Source organism: Apaloderma vittatum, unplaced genomic scaffold (genome assembly GCF_000703405.1).
Source record: "Apaloderma vittatum isolate BGI_N311 unplaced genomic scaffold, ASM70340v1 scaffold14787, whole genome shotgun sequence".
Lineage (NCBI taxonomy): Eukaryota > Metazoa > Chordata > Aves > Trogoniformes > Trogonidae > Apaloderma > Apaloderma vittatum.
In genome coordinates, this window is record NW_009726863.1 from 46883 (window position 1) to 66256 (window position 19374).

The window sequence follows — 19374 nt, forward strand, 5'->3', positions numbered from 1 at the left end:
GTTGATTTTATGCTCTGGCACTGAACTACATGTTCCCCTGTTAGCTTGGTGGTGCTGGAGGTACATGCTCTGCTCATCCACGTCTCTGGGGCCAGGACAGTTGGGATGGGACCGTGTACCACGTGCTAATCTCCCATCCACAGGTGGGAAGGATTCTTCCCAGAAACAATCTCCTTCCTTGTTTAAACACTGAAATGTCTCAGCTCACGAAGGGGTAGGTGCTGTTGGCAGACATCCCTCTTCCTTGTTGGGACTGTTCTCATCAGCGTTTCAAAGCAGATCTAATTACAGGCTGTTCTGTTCATTGACAACTTCATATATCCTCCTTTTTTAAGTTAACTTTCAATAACTGGCAAGAAGCAGAACTATATGGGTGGAGGTAACAGGCTATGGATTTATGACATGCTGGTGTTCAGGCAAAGTAACTCAGCACAAACAAAGAAATATCCCGAACTGTGCTGCTGCTGTCAATTTGATAATGAGAATGTGATTTGAAATAAAAACAACTTGGGGGCCAATTCAGTACAGCAGCTAGTAAAAATAGGCAGAATACTTAGAAATTGAGGACTCTGTGCTCCAAACACATCCCAAGCTTGAATATCGTCAGGTACCTTACAAAAACAGAGCACGTGGCTGCACTGGGGCTCCAGTAGCACAAATAAGAGGTCACTCAGTGAACCTATGCATGAGCTTCAGCAGAGAGAATGGGGTACCATGTGTCTCTAGCTGAGCATTGGTGAGGGCTGCCCTCTTCAGCACTTGCAGCCTTTGGATTCTGACTCCCAGCCCATGCTTCCAGAGTCACACAGGGTCTGAGTTGCAAACAACCTCAGGCAAAGTCTGGGTGAGTTCTGTCAGAGCCCAAGATACCCAAGAACTGGCCTTTTAGCCAAATAAAAGCAGCTTCTAAATGCTGCAGAAAAAAATGAAGGCTGCAGGGCCTCATGCATTTTAAAGGATCTGGCCTTTACAGGAGCTGCTCCCTGTTTCAGGTCAAGCCTGAAGCTTGCTTTAATCTACTTTTAAGTGGTACAAGCAGTTGCGATCCCTCTGCCAGAAGGCAGGGCAGTCTCCTTTCAATGCACTTTCCTCTATCTACTGCATGCAATCTTCAGCGGGACTTACTTGTTGCTGTCCCGGTACTGATAGATATAACAGCCTTGAGGCATCCCACTCTCCTGGTCCAAGGTAAACGAGAGCTTCAGCTGCAAAGAGAGGGGAGGGAGGAAGAAAAGGAACATTTTAGGCTCTTGGTCATCACAGCAACTTCAAGCAAGGCTTGTGGGAGAAAGCTTAACTCACTAAGGCTGACACGCAAACACTGTGGCCTGGAACATACCGCAGGGTTCCAAACCTCAGGGAAAAGTCACATGCGTTGCAGAAACCTCTCGCTTTTTCCACCCTTTGTTACTCTAAAGTGTTTGTGGTTCTTCTGAAATGCATGGGTCATAATGGTTCACCCCTCCAAACCCACCCACACACACCACCCTTCACCAAAGCGACTGCGGTTCCCCTCAGACACTAAAGAAATGAGCCTCCTCCATCGGCAGCTGCAGTTCCCACGAGTCTTTCTCTGAAAACTTTCCCAGTTCCATCTTGTTTCTCCAGTGTGTTAGAACAGAGGAGAAACCACAGAGGGAAAGGTGACAGATTTTTCCTTCAGTGCAGAGTTATTAAAGAGCTGTTAGAAGGGTTTGCAGTTTGGACCCGTGTCCGGCAGGAGGCTATGATGTGACCTGGAAACTGCTTTCTTTGCAGCTCCAAGAAGGCACTCGGCAAGGGCTTTCAGCTTTCAAACACGGCTCATTTTATTTAAGGGGGAAAAATTAATGCTCTTTCAACAAGGAACAGAACAGTTCTGTGGGGAGACTTTCCTTTGCTGAAAACATCTTCAGTGACTTTATACACTGAACTGCTTAGAAAACAGCACGAGGCTGAGTCCTGCAACAGCCCTGCACATCTGAGCAGCCCCTCGTCTCCCAGAGAAGGCTGCTGGCACCCAGACCAGTGTCCCACCAGCTCCCACAGCCACAAGGTGCAGCCCCTCTGCCCTGCAAAAGGGCTGCAGCACCTGATCAGGAGCCAGCAAGACTGGATAAGAGGGGCAGCATCCTTCAGAGGTAGCTGTGGTCCTTATGGTCTGAGTGCTTTGGCTTTTTTTGGGTCACAGAGATTACCAATAGCAGGGCTGTTACCACTGCTGACTCGTGAAGGAGTCTTGAAACAGTCTGGGAAGACCATCGCAAGGGCTAGAAGTCGAAGGAGATTTGTTATGATGAGCCTGACCTTTCTGAAAAGGGAAAGGAGGCAAAAGCAGTGTTGAGCCACTCATTTGATCACAGATTCCTCTCCTCCAGGCTCCAAGGAAATTGCTAACTCCAAATTAACGGCTTATTCAGGAACGAACGCAGAATTAAAACACCTTTCTCCCATAGGCTGTTAAGAAACCCTGTGTGCTGAATCATTAGGTAGAGCACTGATTTTCCCTTCCCTAAAGGGTAGCAAAGTCATACGCTGTGCTCTCACTGACCCAAATAAAACTACATACCATGAAATCAACAAAAAAATTAGCATCTTGGATACTGAGTTAAAAACCAAGTAACCAGGCTGAGGCCAAATCCAGCTGATCTCCCTTGACTGCTATGCCCCTAACTCTAAGACATTCTCCTGCAACAGCATATAACACGTGTGTCTGCGCTTTGCATGTGTCTGGGGTACGTATCTCATGATTCATACCGCTGTCTGGATGGCAAGCTCTTACGTCCTCCACAACTCTCTCTTCCTTCAAGCTCTGATTTTACTACAGCTTAGCAGATTACTTAGATCCATTTTGAAGACCGGCATCTAAGGCAGGACTATCAGGGCTAGCTAGGGGTGCCTCCTCTGACCGAGATCCACAGAGCCAGGCTGTGGCTCCAGCCTCTTCGAGATGCTGCGATGGCACATGGCAGCTACATCCCGGGAGTAGAACAACATGAAACAAGCAACCTCCTTAAGGGAGACCAGCAATTACCTTGCTGGCCATACGTGGTCCATAACCAGAGTCCTCCCAAGTGAGCTGCTCTGGCTTGGGGAACTGAGAGAGGAACTGGGAACTGCCCAAAGCCATTTTTTTCTGTGCCAGGTTTTCCAAAGCTTTCCTGCTAGAGTATCAGGAAGCACCTCTGAGGTGCAAGGGACAGTGGTTATCTCGGGCACAGCTCTACTTGGTCCTGTGCTTTGAGGAATGGGCACCACTCTGCAGAATCACTAAAGAATAAATACAAAAGAAAGTGCAAAATCGGGCAAAAGTGTGGCTTTGGATACTTTCAGCAATAATTCTGATTGGGACAAACTCAGGACTGCCTGACGCTTTAAGTGGGCTGTGGGTTTGCAGTAACTGAGCATCTCTGCTTACAGCTCACCTGGGCTCTGGGCTCCGGGCTCCCAGCACCGCTTGGAGCTGGAGCCAGCTCCGTGCAAGGAGACAAGTCCAGGGGAAGGGAAGGAAGGAAAAGGGCTGGGAAGTAAAACAGCCTTGTTTGGACAGGCTACCAGGGAATGCTGCGGGGCAATCAGGTATGGGAGGGTGACCTTTCCACTATCTGGGGGGGCATGGGATCCCATGGAACCCGCCTACCCAAAAAGGAAAGATCACAATTCCCAAAGATAATGGGTTTTCAGCTTTCTGTTATTTTAACCCTTCTTTGTCTGCTTGTGGTATTCCAGACAAATAAAACACACCCTGCTTGGCAGGTCCAGCCATATCTGCTACCCGCCAGCACCAGCAAGGCCTCTGTAAGAGGGACAATACATGGCTTGACTATCTGGGGCAACACTGTCAGGCAAGAGGATGTTGCTGTCACTCACAGTGACAAGAGGACTCCACCCAGAGGAATGTAGGATCAGGCTGTCACACGGAGACACGTGTAACTAAAGGTTTGTCCCAGCAGCCATAGCTCAAGGCAGCCATGCTGTCACTGATGCCCAAACCGCTGCTCTTCTGCAGATCTGCCCTGCTGATGCACTGTCATGGCCAGCCAGGAGGGGGAAGAGGAGACCTGTGATCGTGACCGAGGCCAGGAGTCCTTACAGACCCCAAATGAACAGCCAGACTCTGGCTGTGTGGCCACCAGCAACTCTCCAGCTGCCCTTGCTCATTTGGTGGCATTTGGTCTCCGCAGGGAGCCCCCAGGCCAAACTCACCACAGGGCAGAAAGAGAGCAGGTAAGGCAGGTAGAGAAGGACTAGTTGAGTGCCACCAGGAGGCAAACTGGCATGCAGAGATGGCTTCGTCCTACGCTTGAAAAGGTTGTTGACAGTTACTCAGTACCAGGTAGTCGATTCTCTCTGCCGTTGGAGCCCCAGGAGTGCTCCACTGACCACCCCCAGTCAGGTGCCCCCTCTGCACAGCCGTGCTCAGCTGCAAAGGCACTGACGCTCACCAGCACCTCCCTGCTTTGGAAGGTCTGCTCCATGGATTTCTCCTCTCATGCTAAAGCTAATTTATGAGGCACCTGCTGCCACAGATCTCCAAGAACAAAACTCAAGTGTCCGTTCCCAGCTCTCTGCACATCTTACACTGCTGCTTCTCTCTGGTCCCATCTTTACCAGCAGTCACCCTTTCCTTTTGCCCTCGTTCACTAAACACAAAACCTCTGATTACTTCTGAACTGGAGAGGGTTGCAGGGCAAGGTCAGGGGCAGGAGAGATGTCAGGAGCTGATTGACCACTTTATCATTCCTCCTGCTACAGCGATGTCACGAGACACCCAGAGCCTCCCAGATACACCAGGCACTACAAAACAAGCCGGCTTTTGCAATCATCCCTCTGGCACCGCTTTACTCTTAACCAATTTGACAACATTGCTCCAACACCGCATGCTGCTTTGAAACCTCCTTTTTTGCATGTCAATGGCCCTTGTCAGAACTCAAAGGCTTACTGTAAAGCCAGCAAACAAACTAATACCAAGACAAAGGAAAGGACACTGCACTTCAAAATACTGGATTTTATGCCTGCAGGGGCAATGGGGGCCTGAGGATTCTTAATAGAAATACAAGTGTGGGATGACCCCATCACAAGGAAGGCTCATCAGATCAAGGGATCTTCCCCATGAAACATATGAGAGATTTCATTCTACAAGACACTGCTGGGCTTCACTAGGAGAGGAGAGGGAGAGGAAATTTCCCAGCGCCTTACCGCGATGCGATTTGGCTTGCACTGCCCCCTTCGGTTGCGTAGCCCTGGAGCTCACACGCTAATAAAGATCCCTTTCCACTTCAATAGCTTTGCACATAAAGAAACGCTCGGCACGGTGCGTGCGTGAACTCAATGGGAAAGGGAGCTGGAACGTAGCCACGCAGAGAACAGAGCGCTGCCTACCAGGCGAGCCCCATCAATAATTGAGATGTCAGAGACACAAGGAGGTTTGTGAATAAGGGTTGTCAAAAGGAGTAATTGGGATCTGTGTGGATACGGTGATGGATAGGCTCACTCGCCACCAGACACAACTGCAATACACCCAAACAGAAGAGGAGCAGGCTGCTGAAATTCAAAGGGGCTGGGACAGGCTGTTTGACAGGCAGAACCCCACGGAGGTGAGCATCGCACCCAAGGTACTGAGCGGGTAGCTGGGCACGCTCTCCGTGACTGGTCAATGGAGCAAGGGAACGAACTCACAGCACGTGGCTCATCCTTGGCAACGTTTGGTGGCACAGAGTGCGGGCTTGATGTGAAGGTAATGCCACCTTCTCAAGGCAGCCACCTTGAGGGAAGTCAGCTCCTGCCCACAGTGGTCACTGGGCACTGAGGGCTGCGTGCAAGTAACGCTTGTTTGTGCAGTGGCTCCGCTCGGGATTAGTAACATCCTCCCCCTCTCTACTCCTACATCCTTAAACCCAGCAGAGGATGCAGTTGGCTGACGGGGGGGATGCTCTTTGCTTCTCCTTGTTCCGCCATTCATCAGACGCTTCATCTACACCCAGGCAGTGAGCAGACACCAAACCACTGCACAGGCATGAGACACCAGGCAAAGCAGAAGGGCCCAGGGCAGCTGCCCTTCAGCGCACCGACAGCTCTGTGCGGCCTGACCCCTGCAGGGACCCCTCACCCTGCTCAGGCAGACAGGTCTTGGTGGGAGGTGTGGGAGAAGCTGCCTACATCGTGGAGCTTCCTCCCCCATGGCCAGAAAACAGCTTTTCAGAAAGGAGGAGCAGTACTTAATGCTGTTACGGACCTCCAGGCTTGCCTGGGCTCTACTGCCAGCAGCTGTCCTCAAAGAAAATTTGAGACCTGCAGCAATTAGGGGCTCATTCATGCGATAAAGCCTGGTAGCTTCAACAAGGAGAGAGCATGAAGAGTAGCATTCTGCTGAAATGCTGCCAGTAGCTATACAGACTTGACTGGGCAAATTCTATATGCCCCCTGAATAAATGGTTTGGCCTGGATCTCCCTCATTCCCAGCTTTGGCTCCAAGCAGCAAACCTCCGTCACTAGATGAAAGGTTTTCTCTACACACGCACTGTATCAGAGAGGTATTATCGGTTCAGCTGAGTAACCCGGTCAAAGATTTCAGATGTCCCAATTCTGGGACAACGTAAGGGCATGCTTCGGCCAGCCTTGCTTATAACTGTTCAAGGCAATTCCGCCAATGTGGTGAGGTATTCAAGCAGAAAGAGCTGACCCAGGACAAGGAGGAGAGGCAGAACACAAGCCTCCAAGACAAAAAACGGAGGACTGCATCTAAAGATGACACTGAGAAAAGTCTCCTGGAAGGCAGGGGTTCTTTTCTACCCTTGGCACTCATTTGATTTCAGCCTAATTTGCATGGAAGTCCAAAAACACTGGTATCATCTCCCTCTTGGAATAACGGCTCCCCTCTGCAGCAAGCTCTAGAAAGCTTTTTAAGAATAAACCTAGTCATCAGGCAGGTTTCTATGCCCCGCCCAAACTTCGGTTTTCACCCGAAAAAAAAAATAGCCCTGAAGTCTTGACACTCACTTTTAAAACCACAAAAAACGAGCCATGCGCCAGTAACGTAATCACAGAGTTTTCTGGCACCTTGTCCCTTAAAAATACATCCATCTGCCTCCACACAGGCCATCAAACTCAATCTTGTTCACAATGGATTTCCCAATTCCTGCGTGCTGGAAGGACTGCAGCGGTGCTAGCTGTGCTGGCTGGACGAGCCCTTACAGAAGCGCAGGCTGCAAACCTCACAGCTGTGTTTTCACTTAGAGAAGCTGCTCTTGAGACCAAAGCACTTCTTCTTCCACGAGCTTTTCTATTTGTGCTGCAGTTAGAAATCGCTGGAGAAGGACTCTGGGTAGAGGCTGAAGAACATGTGGTAATGATGGGGGTAATAAAGGAGAGACCTAAAGTTCTAAAGTGGAAAAAGAGGAAAGACAAGGAAACTTGCTACCAGCACAGCTAGTTACCTCTCGGGTTGCGGTGATCCTTCCCTTTTGGCCAAATATTCATTGTCTGCAAAGCCAAATCTCAACACCTGGTTACTGGACTGCTGTTGCTACTGGTTGAAAGTCCTGATCTGGTTCTAAACTGGTCCCATTTCATCCATCGTCTCCTAGTGAGACCCCTTCTCCCCATCCCTAAATGTGCATTTTCCAGGTAGAGGATTAAATTATCCAGGAGGCTCCTGAACCCATCCCTGCTGCCCTGTGTCCCCAGCATGGCCGATGCCCAGGAGAGGTAACATCAGCTGTCCCAAAAGCCCGCTCCTTGGGGCGCTTGGAAGGGGATGTCACTGGCAGCTGCTGCTCCTCTCGCCTCCGTCATCACTCCTGAGACATCTCAAGGCCCAAACTGAAACGCAGAGCAGGCCAGGAAGGAATCAGCAAGGAACACGAGTGGCAGCCAGCATGCTCCACAGCCAGCCAGCCAACCCCCACGTCCAGGAGCTCCTGGGTGTGAGATGACAGGGCTGTGTTTGACAGAAACTCCTTGCCAGCCTTGTCCCCTTTCACAAGACAGAACAACAACTGAGTGCAAAGGGCAGCAGAGCAAAGGGTGATGAATTTCTGGGGGCAAGACTTCCTCTCCATTCCTATTTTGAGGTCTCCTGTGCAGAAGAGCTGTCTCTTACTTGCAACGATACAACATATCACCTTGAGTTTTACTCATTCTGCCTATCGCTGTAATCTCTCTTCCCTCTCAGGACATCAGCCAGCAAACTACCTCTATTGACAGGCTACAAGATCTGTGCATGTGGCTAAAAGATGTCAACCCAAAACCCCATCCAGCCTAGGAAATGGAGCTGAAACTCATTTGGGGTATTACTCTGAATCCCTCCGCTCATTTCTATTTTACAGTCCCATAGTTGACTCAAATATTAGTCCTTTTCTCTGCTTCTGCCTGCATTACACAAGAGCATAAAATATCATAGAATCATAGAATTGTTGGGGTTGGAAGGGACCTTAAAGACCGTCTAGTTCCAACCCCCCTGCTATGGAAAGCCAGTGAATCCCTGACATGAGAAGATGGAAGATAACTCTTCCCGCTTCTTAAACTAATCTCCCAGGCCAGAGATTCCCAGCCTGGGACCCAAAATCACAGTAAGTTATCACTAAATTATCCCACAAGCTGCAGTGCGTCTCCCTCTCCAAAATTTTCCTCTGGGATGCAGCGAGGACCCTGGGGGTCTTCCCACCGCAGGACTGAAGTCCCCAGCACACGCGAGGGCTGCGCTGCTGTTGTTCACTGCCCCAAACCCTCTGTTACAGGTGGTTGGGCAGTACAACAAAACCAGAAAGAAACGTGGCTGGATCCTTTGCAAAGACATGCAGATGCTGTCATCAAAGGTGGCATCATACCCTTGGCTTGTATTTCACAGCTGCAGGTCAAAGCTGAAGAGTCCTTCCGGAAAGACGGGGCAGGAGACAACTTTCATCACTTGGCAAAAATATAAACTGCAAATAAGTTTGTTTTTAAGTATTCCCACTTGCCTGCATGGGAGCTTTCGAACACAGTCCATGAAGAACTAGATCGAGATTTATTTAGAAAGAAGAGCTAAACACTTCTGTTTGCTTTGTAATTTATAAACTGGATGAGCTCATTCTCTAGATGCATGATTAGGAAACCACAGGACTAAAATACAGATTATACAATTGCAAAGGGTTTATGTTGGTGGATTAAAAATACCTTCTTCAGAAGCTAACGAACTGTGACACCGCACCGCATGCTCTAGACCACTAGGGAACCGTCAATGAAGTAAAAAGTATTTTCTACACATACACCAATTTTAAAATAAAAGCACAACATCCCTAGGAAATGCCACATAAAAAACTGTGACACTAACAAGATACATGCCAAATTTCACTGCTTGGCCGTTTTGTGTTACTCAGAGCCTGTCTCCCAGCCTCTCTTTAAAGCATTCCCGGCTCTTGAGCTTCTCCCAGCCCTGCCAGTGCTCTGACAAAAGAAAACCTCACTGATTTCATCTTGAGAAATAACAAAGCCTTCACAAGCTGGGCTTTACCAGCCTCAGTAGAGACAAGAGAGTTTGGGTTGCAGAAAATTCTTGCATTTTGAAGGTTGATGAGGACTACAGGCTTTAGGGAATGCAGGGGAATGGTTAGGTCCTGCCCTGTCCCAGTGGCCTCTTCTTCACCCGGGAGATAATGGAAATGCACTTGGGAAAGCAGGAATTTGGGAGAGGAGGACAATCAAGACTCTAGTAAAAGGCTAGATTACAATCAGGAATTTGAAGCAACTCCAGAGACTCATGGGGAGGCAGGACTGACCCTTCTCAAAGCGATTTGAGAGAGTTGCCAGCAAGTCAAATTTCTCTGACCATAAAGAAGTTGATGGCTGGAGGGCAGCACTCGGACACCACGTACCTTATCAGAGAGTTAAAATTCCCCAAGAGAGACCAGAGGCCAACAGCCAGAGGCCAGAGGAGCAGCCAGGGACCTGTAACTGGTGTGAACAGGAACGGGCAAGACCAGGGTCTGCTGTGTGAGAAGAGAGATGGGAAATGCAGCTGCTGACACCCCACTGCCAAATTTTGGGTCACCAGCAGCCGGTGCGGAACCTGGAAAAGCAGAGCACAACACCAGCAGCACCCGCCACCAGCACCCAGGATCAAGACAGACCCGGGGCCTCATAATCCCCGTCTCATTGGAAAGTTCTTTGTACAACAGGGGCTGGCAGAGCGGCAAATACGTCCAGCGCTCTGAAAATCTGGGAGCAAATCAACAGACCGAGTTAAAGTAACCATGAAAAAAAGGAAATATTTCTCGCTATTAACCAGGAGAGAAACTCTTAAGCGTACAGCTGACGTAAAATTTCCCCTAAGCTGACGAGTGTCAGCAGTCAAACAGACGGGTATTCCTGTGCAGCTACGGTGGCTGCAGCCTGCCGTTCGGCCATACCCAGGACTTGAGAGGGCACACGTCTGCGGGATCAACCACAGCTTTTTCACAGGCTGGCTGATATGGAAGTCCGCGTATATGCCATCTTAACCTGACGCAGAAAAGCAAAGCCTGATCAGAAAGGGATCTCTAAGGCGTTTCTGTCCCCAAGCAGTACATAAGAGCCTGAAAGACTTAAGAACAGCAAACAGTGTGTTCTATGTTTGCTTTAGATGAAAAGTGACACAACCAAGAGAAAACCCTCTCTAAACCTCTCTTGGTATGCCGTTATTAGAGGGTACTACAGGTAACAGGCCATTACCCTCAACTGCTGTTATTTCAGACAGTTGACAGCAATGTCTGAAAGCAGGTCTCAACTTACTGACCCTAGATTTAAACAGCCCGAATTTAGCTTCACACTGAGCCCTGCTATTTTGTGAGACCCCACGATCAGCAGAAAGCAGCATTGCAGCACTCAGCAGCTCCCAAAGAGAGGGCAGATCCAGCCCCTGATGGACGTGCAGCTCTGCTAAGGGACACAGCACCACGGGGGAAACACAGCATACAGCTCATAGGCTGCTGCTTTAACAGAAAAAAGACCAAGAACACCAGCAATGGTAAGTGTTCACTCCATGAAAAGCAAGGAGACAAACAGCCCTTCACAACATGACAGACGGTTTCTGAGAGCAGCCCCAGCCTCACGCCAGCGACTGAGCACAAGGCAGTGGTTACCTGAGGGAGGACAAGACACCGCACCGTCTTCAAACAGCTCAAGGCACAGGGAAAGGCAAGGTAAGACCTGTGTCCGTGCACGTGGCAGGAGGAAAAATAGTCTGGTGTCTTTTGTTGCACTTGGCTTTAGCACAACTTTTGCCTCACCCCCACAAGCCTTGGAGGAGGCTGGTACACATTCTACAAATTTTATTTTGTTTCTTCCCTATGACTATTTTGTGTCTTCCCATAATGTGCCCCATCTTTGTCATTGCTGTTGGGAGGATACAAGGAGCCGAGGGCAGATCAAACACAGCAAATCCTATTTTCTTAAGTTTGTTAATGCTAACTGCTTCCCCTGCTAAGCCACTAATGGAGCTGTGAGAACCCAGGAGCACAGATTAATTCAGCGCCCAGGTACTGCCTCATGCCTGGAGGGATTTCCGTAGAGTTGCACTGGAAGACAGATGAAAGCTTGTAATACCTTCCATACAAGAGATAAACCCATTAAAATATGAACAGCCCCTGTGTTGACATGATAAGAGCTCTGCCAGGTAACAAGAGAGATCACAACAGTATTTCTAGGTTTAGTTACATCTGCAGGCCATTAAACTGGAGCTGAGACTAAGATGACACAGACTGCTCTGATCACACTACACTGATCTCAGTTTGATGGCCACACCACTCTCCTCCATTCTTCAGGGTGCCGCTGTGAAATACCTGGCAACCCCAAAGTCCAGCCCTGGCACTGCAGACTTGAGCTTTGCGCATTCTCTGGGGACAATCCTGACTGTCTCACAGCTTGTGACAACTGCCAGGACTTCAGGCAGCAGTGCCATGTCCTTGGCCAAAGGTTCTCCCCCCGCCACTGTCAGCAGCACGGGATGGGAAGGCATCTCCTACCACACACTCTCAGCCCACTGCCTTCCGCCGAGCATCCTCTCCCCATGCCACATGTCATAAAACATCCCGCCATGGCAGGGCCACTCCCTCCTCCCCGGGCAGCGGCGGGCTCCATGCCACCACCTCGTCTCCTTTACTTAACCGAAACTCATGGCGTGTCTAAGTATGGTCGCTTGGTGCACGAGCAGGAGATCCAAAGCTTTCCGAGGACATCGCTGCCCGCTCCCATGGATGGCAAGAGCTGCTGCCGTCTGCACAACCGCTGGGCTCCCCTGGGAAGGAGTTGGCTGCGGCTCAGTTGAATTCCTCTGGCAGTGACCTGCTCCTGCTTCTCCAGGGACCTCGCAGCTCCTCTGTCACAGGGAGAGAAGGAAGCAGCAGGGGACGGGTGCCAGGCGACTTGTCCCAGCAAGCCCAGAGCCCGCTGGCAGCAGGACAGGCACCCTGCCCTCCAGCTAACCCATGGCCAGCCATCCTCCTCTGGCTCCAACACGACTGCGCTTCAGCGGGGAAGCAATTTCTGCATGCAGAAGCTTCAGAAAGGGCTCTGGCAAAGTTCACTCCAAAAAGATGCTGTGCAAGACATAAAGTATTTCTGCAGGGCCAAGTTGATGTCAGAGCCCGCGATGCTGCTGTCGACTGCCGGTTGGAGCACAGGGGGTAGGGATCGGTGATCTTCCAGCGTTAATGCACAGCAGGCTGTTTATATCCCTCTATTCCTCACTTATTTAACATATGCAAGAGCCTCGACATGGTTTATGTTTGGCAATCATGGTTTCCAAGCAGTATTGCCTTTCTTCAAAATGAAGATACATTATATTTTAAAACTATTTTTAAAACCAGTCCCAAATCTGCGATCTTTTACATCATTCCTCCTTCCTCCTATCAAACCCGAACCATAACACACAAGCACAGAAGATCAGGGAGCTCACGTGCGAGAATTGGGCTGCAAGAGACTCTTGTGTGCGCACACACGCAGAGAAGGAAACTCAAAGCTGTAATTCACTTAAATTGGTACAAGCTATGTTTAAGGTTTCAAAGACATCCGGGATGTAGTCCACTGTTTAGAGTTGTGGGTACCAGCATGCCATATGTGGACAAGGAGAATCTAAGAGCTGAACTAAAGCATGAGGTACTTATTTAACAATCTGCCGCAGCAAGTGTAAGGAAATTAAAAGGTTTCCTGCCCCTGAGCAACCTGATCATGTACCATCCTAAAATCTCATCACTGCCTTCCCTTGTTGGGACTGACCCCATCCATTCCTAAAGCAAGTCACTCCACAACTGAATCTCTAATTCCCATTTTTAACAAACCCTTCCACATGATGGAGTCAGCTGAGGCAGGGAAGTCTTAGAAAAATCATTAGAAAAGATCCATAAAAGACAGTCTGTAAAGCACCGCTCCCTAGAAATGCCCAACTTCTGCAGAACTTTCTGGGGTTTGCAGCAGTTTTGCATAAATCAGACTTTCCAGTTTCCCAGCTTGAAGGACTTGAGGCTTTGTCGGGTTAATTTTGTCCAGTCAGTCCTGGAACTGGAGCTGTCCATACCAAAGCAGTAAGTTTTAAAGGCAGAAACCAACACCATATTTTACAGAGACAGTTAAGTTCTTAAAATTAGTTATTTATTCCAACAATATTAAAAGGAGACACACCGCCTTCTCAGTCATTTTTCCATTCGTAGTATTTTGTTTTGTTTTTTTAAACCCATGAGCCTAATCCTTAATTTCTCTATGGAAAAGCTGGAAGAAAAAGATCAGAGGCATGAGGAATCAGCCACCTAGAGCATCCACTGCGCCCGCTCCCCCTTTGGAGAGGTTTCTGGGTTTGTTGTGGAGATTATGTTTTTTTAAATACACCCTGAAAGTAAATAAATAAATTAAAATATCTCCAGGCGTCAGTATTAGCTTGTGAAGGAGACCCAGACAATGCATGGGAGGCTAGAAAGGAGCCAGTAAATTCTAAGTGTGTAGAACAGGAGAGGGGATTAAGCCTGGTGATTAAATTAGGCGACGCATGAATACATTCCAATGCGCAACATCACTCAAGCGCTGGACAAAACATATGGCAACAATGGAAAGCGCTGCCCATGAGGTCACCTTTAATATGATTAGCCATGGAAGCCTGAGAGGAGATCTCCCAAGTACCGGCGCGCTCGCCCTCCTTTGTGCAGGGCGGAGAAGCATCCTCAGAAAGCCTTTGAGGCTCCATGAACCCCGCACAAACGGCTGCTGTGCGTTAAGGGATGCGCCCAAGTCCATTGAAAGCAGGACACACACAAAAAAATGTGACTTGAGGCCGGGCAAGCATGCTGAGAGCAGCTTTTGTTCCCCCCTCCCCAGCCCTGCCTCACCGGGCACCGTCGGGAGCCATCCCCGGGGTGTCCTGCCTGACAGCTGGGTCACCCCACGGGCTCTGCTGTTCCGCTTGGACTTTTCAACTCTGCTGGCCCGCATTCACCGGCACGGCTCGCCTCTTTGAAGGGGGAGAAAGCGCCTCATCCATCACTGACACGAAGGGAGTTAATTCACTTCTTTACAACTGGAAAGGCTTTTGCTGTGAGCAGGAGGGAGCGCAGGAAGAGTAATGAAACCCAAAAGGGAGCCAAATGATGCTTTCCTCTGCTAGAGGCCAGTGCTGGCAGCGCTTGCTGCTGGCACGACCCGTGGCGGGTGAAAGGAGACTCTTTTGTGGTATGCCATTAGCTACTTCCAAGGCCTCAGTTCATGTTTACCACAGCCACCGTGTTACTTCGCTTGGTATTTTTTTCCAGTCCTGTTGATCACCCTGCAGAACTGACCGAGTCCGTTTGGAAGCCTCGCTCACAGAAAGCAGAAACAAATTGCTTTTCGAAAGGGCTATTTTTTCTCCTTCTCTAAACCAAACCTCACGCTGCCTTTCCATAAACCCAATGTTAGGCTGAAATCCCCACTTAAAGCAGAAGAACAAAGGTCCCTGCTAGGCTTTGCCCACCCCGGTTGTTGTCTGGTCATGCCACTCGCCCCCAGCACAGCAGCACCCAGCAAGGCTGCCCGGACCGCTCGGGAGGGCCTGTCACACCCCAGCATTTCTCTGCACCACACAACACGCACCAATCAAAACCCCATTGTGACAGCAGCCAGCAGGTTGTCTTGTCAGACACAATGAGAAGAAACACCCAGAGATGTTGAAGATAACCTCATGTGAGTGACTCTGCACGACTACCTCACTGCACTCAAGTGAGCTCTTCAGATTCCTGAACTGTACCCCCAAGGACCTTGGCACACTCGGCTGAGCTCCTCACGAGGTCTCGGCAGGCCTTTAGTATTACAGATCCCAGGCAATGACTAATAAGGGACACCTGAAGGACTGGCCACAAACTCTATGTGCACGGCTGGGTGGGTGAAAGTCATGGAGACAACCCCAGGAGCTCTGGCTACACAAGTCCCAGCAGCTACTCACTCAGCGACAAAGCACCAACAAACACAGCGCAGGACCGCTACCAGCTGAGCGCTTCCAATTGCCAGGAAAAGGAGAGGATCATCTCCTAAAGCCCTTTCCAGCTTTACATTTCCAGGATGCCATAACCACAGCTCAAGCCTTGACACAGCGCGTTCCAGGCACTGCACTGTCACAGCCGATGTTCAGCAAGCTGTGAAATGCTCTCATACGTCTCTCACTCCCAAGAGTCACCTCGGACCCTTCTAATCGATCTCACAGGTTCTCATGAGATCTGCTGAGACTGAAGATCAAGCAAGTTTCTAACAAGACAGGGTAGACTGGGCAGCTGCACGCTAGTTCTAAAAACATTTGGGATAGCAGCTCCACAAAGAAGGGTACAATTTTTTTATTTTAGCCAAAGCAAAAAACCCCACCCCCACATCTAACTCTTTCACAATGAAAATTAATGACAGTGGGGAGAAATATCTGTGGTGGGATCAATTTCTTGGCTGTTCAAGCTCTTTTCAGCAAGTCTTCCTCCTCTGAATCGTATTTTGAACCCATCACTACGCTACTTGTGGCAAAACCATTGCTCCTCAGTGCTGGGTCTGAAGCAAGCTACAGACGTACCAAACAGCAAGAGCAAGGACGAACCAGGCCTGGCGGCACACCAAGCCAAAGAAACCCACCAGCCCAAAGGAGTTGGCTGTAGAAGCTGCCTGCCTTTCAACAGCTTTCCCAAAAGGGACGAAGCCCAGATGATGTTGCTTTGCATGGGAGCTAGGACAAGTCCTATCTTTCCTGCAGTGCTCAGCTGCAGATGGTAGCTGTGAACTCAAAGGAAAGAAGGTCATCAAGTTCACACCAAGAAGTAGTCATTTCTCCCGACAAAGTGAACACGTAAGGGCAGGTTTAACAGACCTCGACCTGCTGGATCTCTTCATCCCAAGAAGCATGTCCTGGCACGTGGAGACCAGCTGGCTTCTGCGCTGGCCCTGACCTCTGGGAACTCCATTTAGATACCATATTTCTATTTGGCTTCTCTCAGTATTCACTGTTTGCTCTACATTTTATCCTAAACCTCCTGGGACACCGAGCAATGCGTTCCTCCAGCATGCAGAACCTCAGAGAGCTTTTTGCTCTTTTTTGCACTCATTTTAAGAAAAGACATGCCTGTCTGCTGTCTCAGCTGGTGCAACTGCACCATGTTCGTGGTCTGCCAAGTGATTTCAAGGAACCCGTACACATGCTTGAGAAGCTGAAGAGAGATGACCACACTGCACACGGATTTCAAGGCTGGTCCCCTCCACAAAGGCTACATGACAGGAGCACCCCTTGGCACCACATTATGGATTCATATACTTCTACCTCTTATTCTTACCTAAACACAAGAAACCAGTAACTCTTCAGCTCCTTTAACCACCTATACATGGCCTACTGGCTTATTTTTAAAAAATAACTAAAGAGCAAGGCAATGCAAGCACAGCATTAAAGACTATCAACCATCACTTTCAGTAATGTTTGAAAATAATAAAAACCAGAGAGTTGAAGTGAAAATTCAAAACCTCAAAGTAATTTCAACCATACATACATGAGAAGGGAAAAGTTTATACATGATGCAACAGAAAAAATGACTCACTTTCCGAAATGCCAAAGACTGTTTTACTTCGTTCTGTCTTCTATACCTGCTAAACACATCACTGACAGAGAAATTGTTTAATAAATCGCATTTTTCTTAAATCCCTTTTCAGTTATTTAAGCATTTTATTTCCTAGTCAGGTTCTACTCTAACATGCTAATCAGAAGCAAAGTGCTAGCTGGATCAATGGGGTTTCTTCTCAGAAAAACAAGGAGAGCCTTGAGATTAAAACAGAGACCTTGAAATTGAGGTGAAGCTGCAGCCTTAAAGCTAATGCAAAACCTCCTGTTGATTCACGAGACTGAAAATTTCTCACTCGGAGGGCTGATCTCAGATTGCCATGAGACAACCAATAAGCTACAGCTCTGCAGGCCCCAAGGTCAGGAGGATCAGAGGGATCAAATCCATGAGGCAGCCAGTTTACTTCAATTGTCAAGGAAGGCACAAATTAAATTTTGTTATATTCAGGCTAGACTGATTTGTGTTGGGTTTTAAAAAAACTCAAAAAACCAAAAACCTCCACACAACACAACAATAGTGACTGCTTGGTTGGTTTGCATTTATGTGACAGAAACAAGTTTTTCAAGTCCAGTTAAAGTAATCACCCACAAAAAAAAACCCCTTTGCAGTGATTTTGCAGGGCTGGTTTCTTTCAGATGTCTGAAGTCTCTCAAAGCACTCTCATCCAACAAACTTTCTCACTGCCTCTTTATTAGTTTTCAAGGGACCATCATATTCATAGCAGCCCACCACAGATGGGCAATGGACTGTCACCAGCTTGGTTGATTAACTAATTAGTACAGATGCAAAGTAGCTGCTACCAGCCTAGATCCAAAGTGTAGAACACAGTCCCTTCAGAGGGCAAAGGCTAATAGTCCTTTCAGGTTTTAAGGCATCGACAATGCCACAACTCGTGAATACATATCACTGCGTCTGCCTCAAGACGGAAGCAGGAAGCAACAGAGACTCAAGAGTCTCCTGAGCTGAACACAGCGAAGGAGCACATTCAGGGAAGAGGACTTTCTCAAATCACAAGTATGGGCAACAAGTGCAACGTGGACCAACAACCTTATCTGAGATGTCGTGCTTCGTGCTCCCATTTTACGCAATTATGTGTTCAGGGGAGATGTACGTTGAATTATGCTTGAACAATTTCCTTATTACCATACGAAGATGTAGAGAAGGGCAAGATAAATGATCCAGACTACTAAAGACAGATTTAAAACCACTTTTCTTTCAAAACAAAACCAAGAGGTTGCTCAATAAAATGTACTCACAATGAATCACCGCAAACTTTCGCAGGGCATGTAATTTCAGGAGACGTGGGCTTTGACTTGGAACGTTTAAAGACAAACCTGAAAGAGGACTTTAGCTGGCACTGGCTTCCTCAGATGGGGCAAGATCAGCTCCATCCTCAGCTCAGTTGCTGGGATCTTGGCTAAGACTCTTGTAGCTGCATTTCATAGGGCTATGGAAACCACAGGTGCTTTCTGAGCTTCTTTGTACCTCAGCATCCATGTGCTACGGATGAGAAAAGATAAAACATCCCAGGGCTCAGAAGGAGTAATCAAGCCCTGAGACACCTGATAAAATGAGCTGTGGTCATGGAAAGCAAGACTATTTTTCCCCTCTCACTTTGGAAATGAAATGAGAAATCAGAACTGCAATGTCTGAATCTTTCATCTCCTTCCAAACGTTGTCTTTTGTCATTACACAATTAGCCTTTCTTCCATTTACTGTTAGGTGAAACAGAACTGGCTCTGACAAAGAGCGGCTACATCTTCACCTATGGCAGCCTGATCCCATTTGAAGTTACGTCACTCAACGCCCAGCGACTCCATCTAAAGAGAATGATGGATTAGCCATGCAATCAGCTATAATTAATACCTGAAAAAAAAATCCTTGTCAAGTCTTTGTTCAAATACGTGATAAATGGAATCTGAAACAAGAGACTTTCTGATGACGTCTGTTCATCGCTGGGGAAGAAAAACATCGTCAACTGGAGGGCAAGATTCTCGGAGAAATGATTGCTTCCTCAGGAGAAAATGTAAAATAAGCATTTCCTCCCAGCACCCACCCCGCATGCACCTCTGCACAAACACATGTCTTCCTGGGTTTCATCTGTCTTTCTGTCGGAGACATTGAAGAACCAGTTTGTTTCTGCTTCACTGAGAACCAGTTTTTCCATCTTGAGCCTCTTTCAATATAACCAGCAGAAGCCACTACTTCTCTCCCTACCATCTTCAGAAATACCAGCGAGTGGGTTGCATAGCTGGATCAAGCACTGAATCCTCTGTTCACATCAGCTATCAGCTTCACATCTGGGACGTGTTCCATCACACTAAACCACCACCTG

The 19374-nt window shown here is 48.4% G+C and overlaps 1 protein-coding gene across 1 annotated transcript in view; it reads right to left on the reverse strand.

The window, feature by feature from the left end:
* Nucleotides 1-19374, reverse strand: part of DIS3L2 (DIS3 like 3'-5' exoribonuclease 2) — a gene marked incomplete at its 5' end in the record, with an annotated part of 97230 nt that overhangs the window by 38490 nt on the left and 39366 nt on the right. Inside the window, one exon of the mRNA XM_009873462.1 lies at nucleotides 1126-1205. Coding sequence (XP_009871764.1) covers nucleotides 1126-1205 — 80 coding nt within the window. The remainder of the gene's footprint in view (nucleotides 1-1125; nucleotides 1206-19374) is intronic.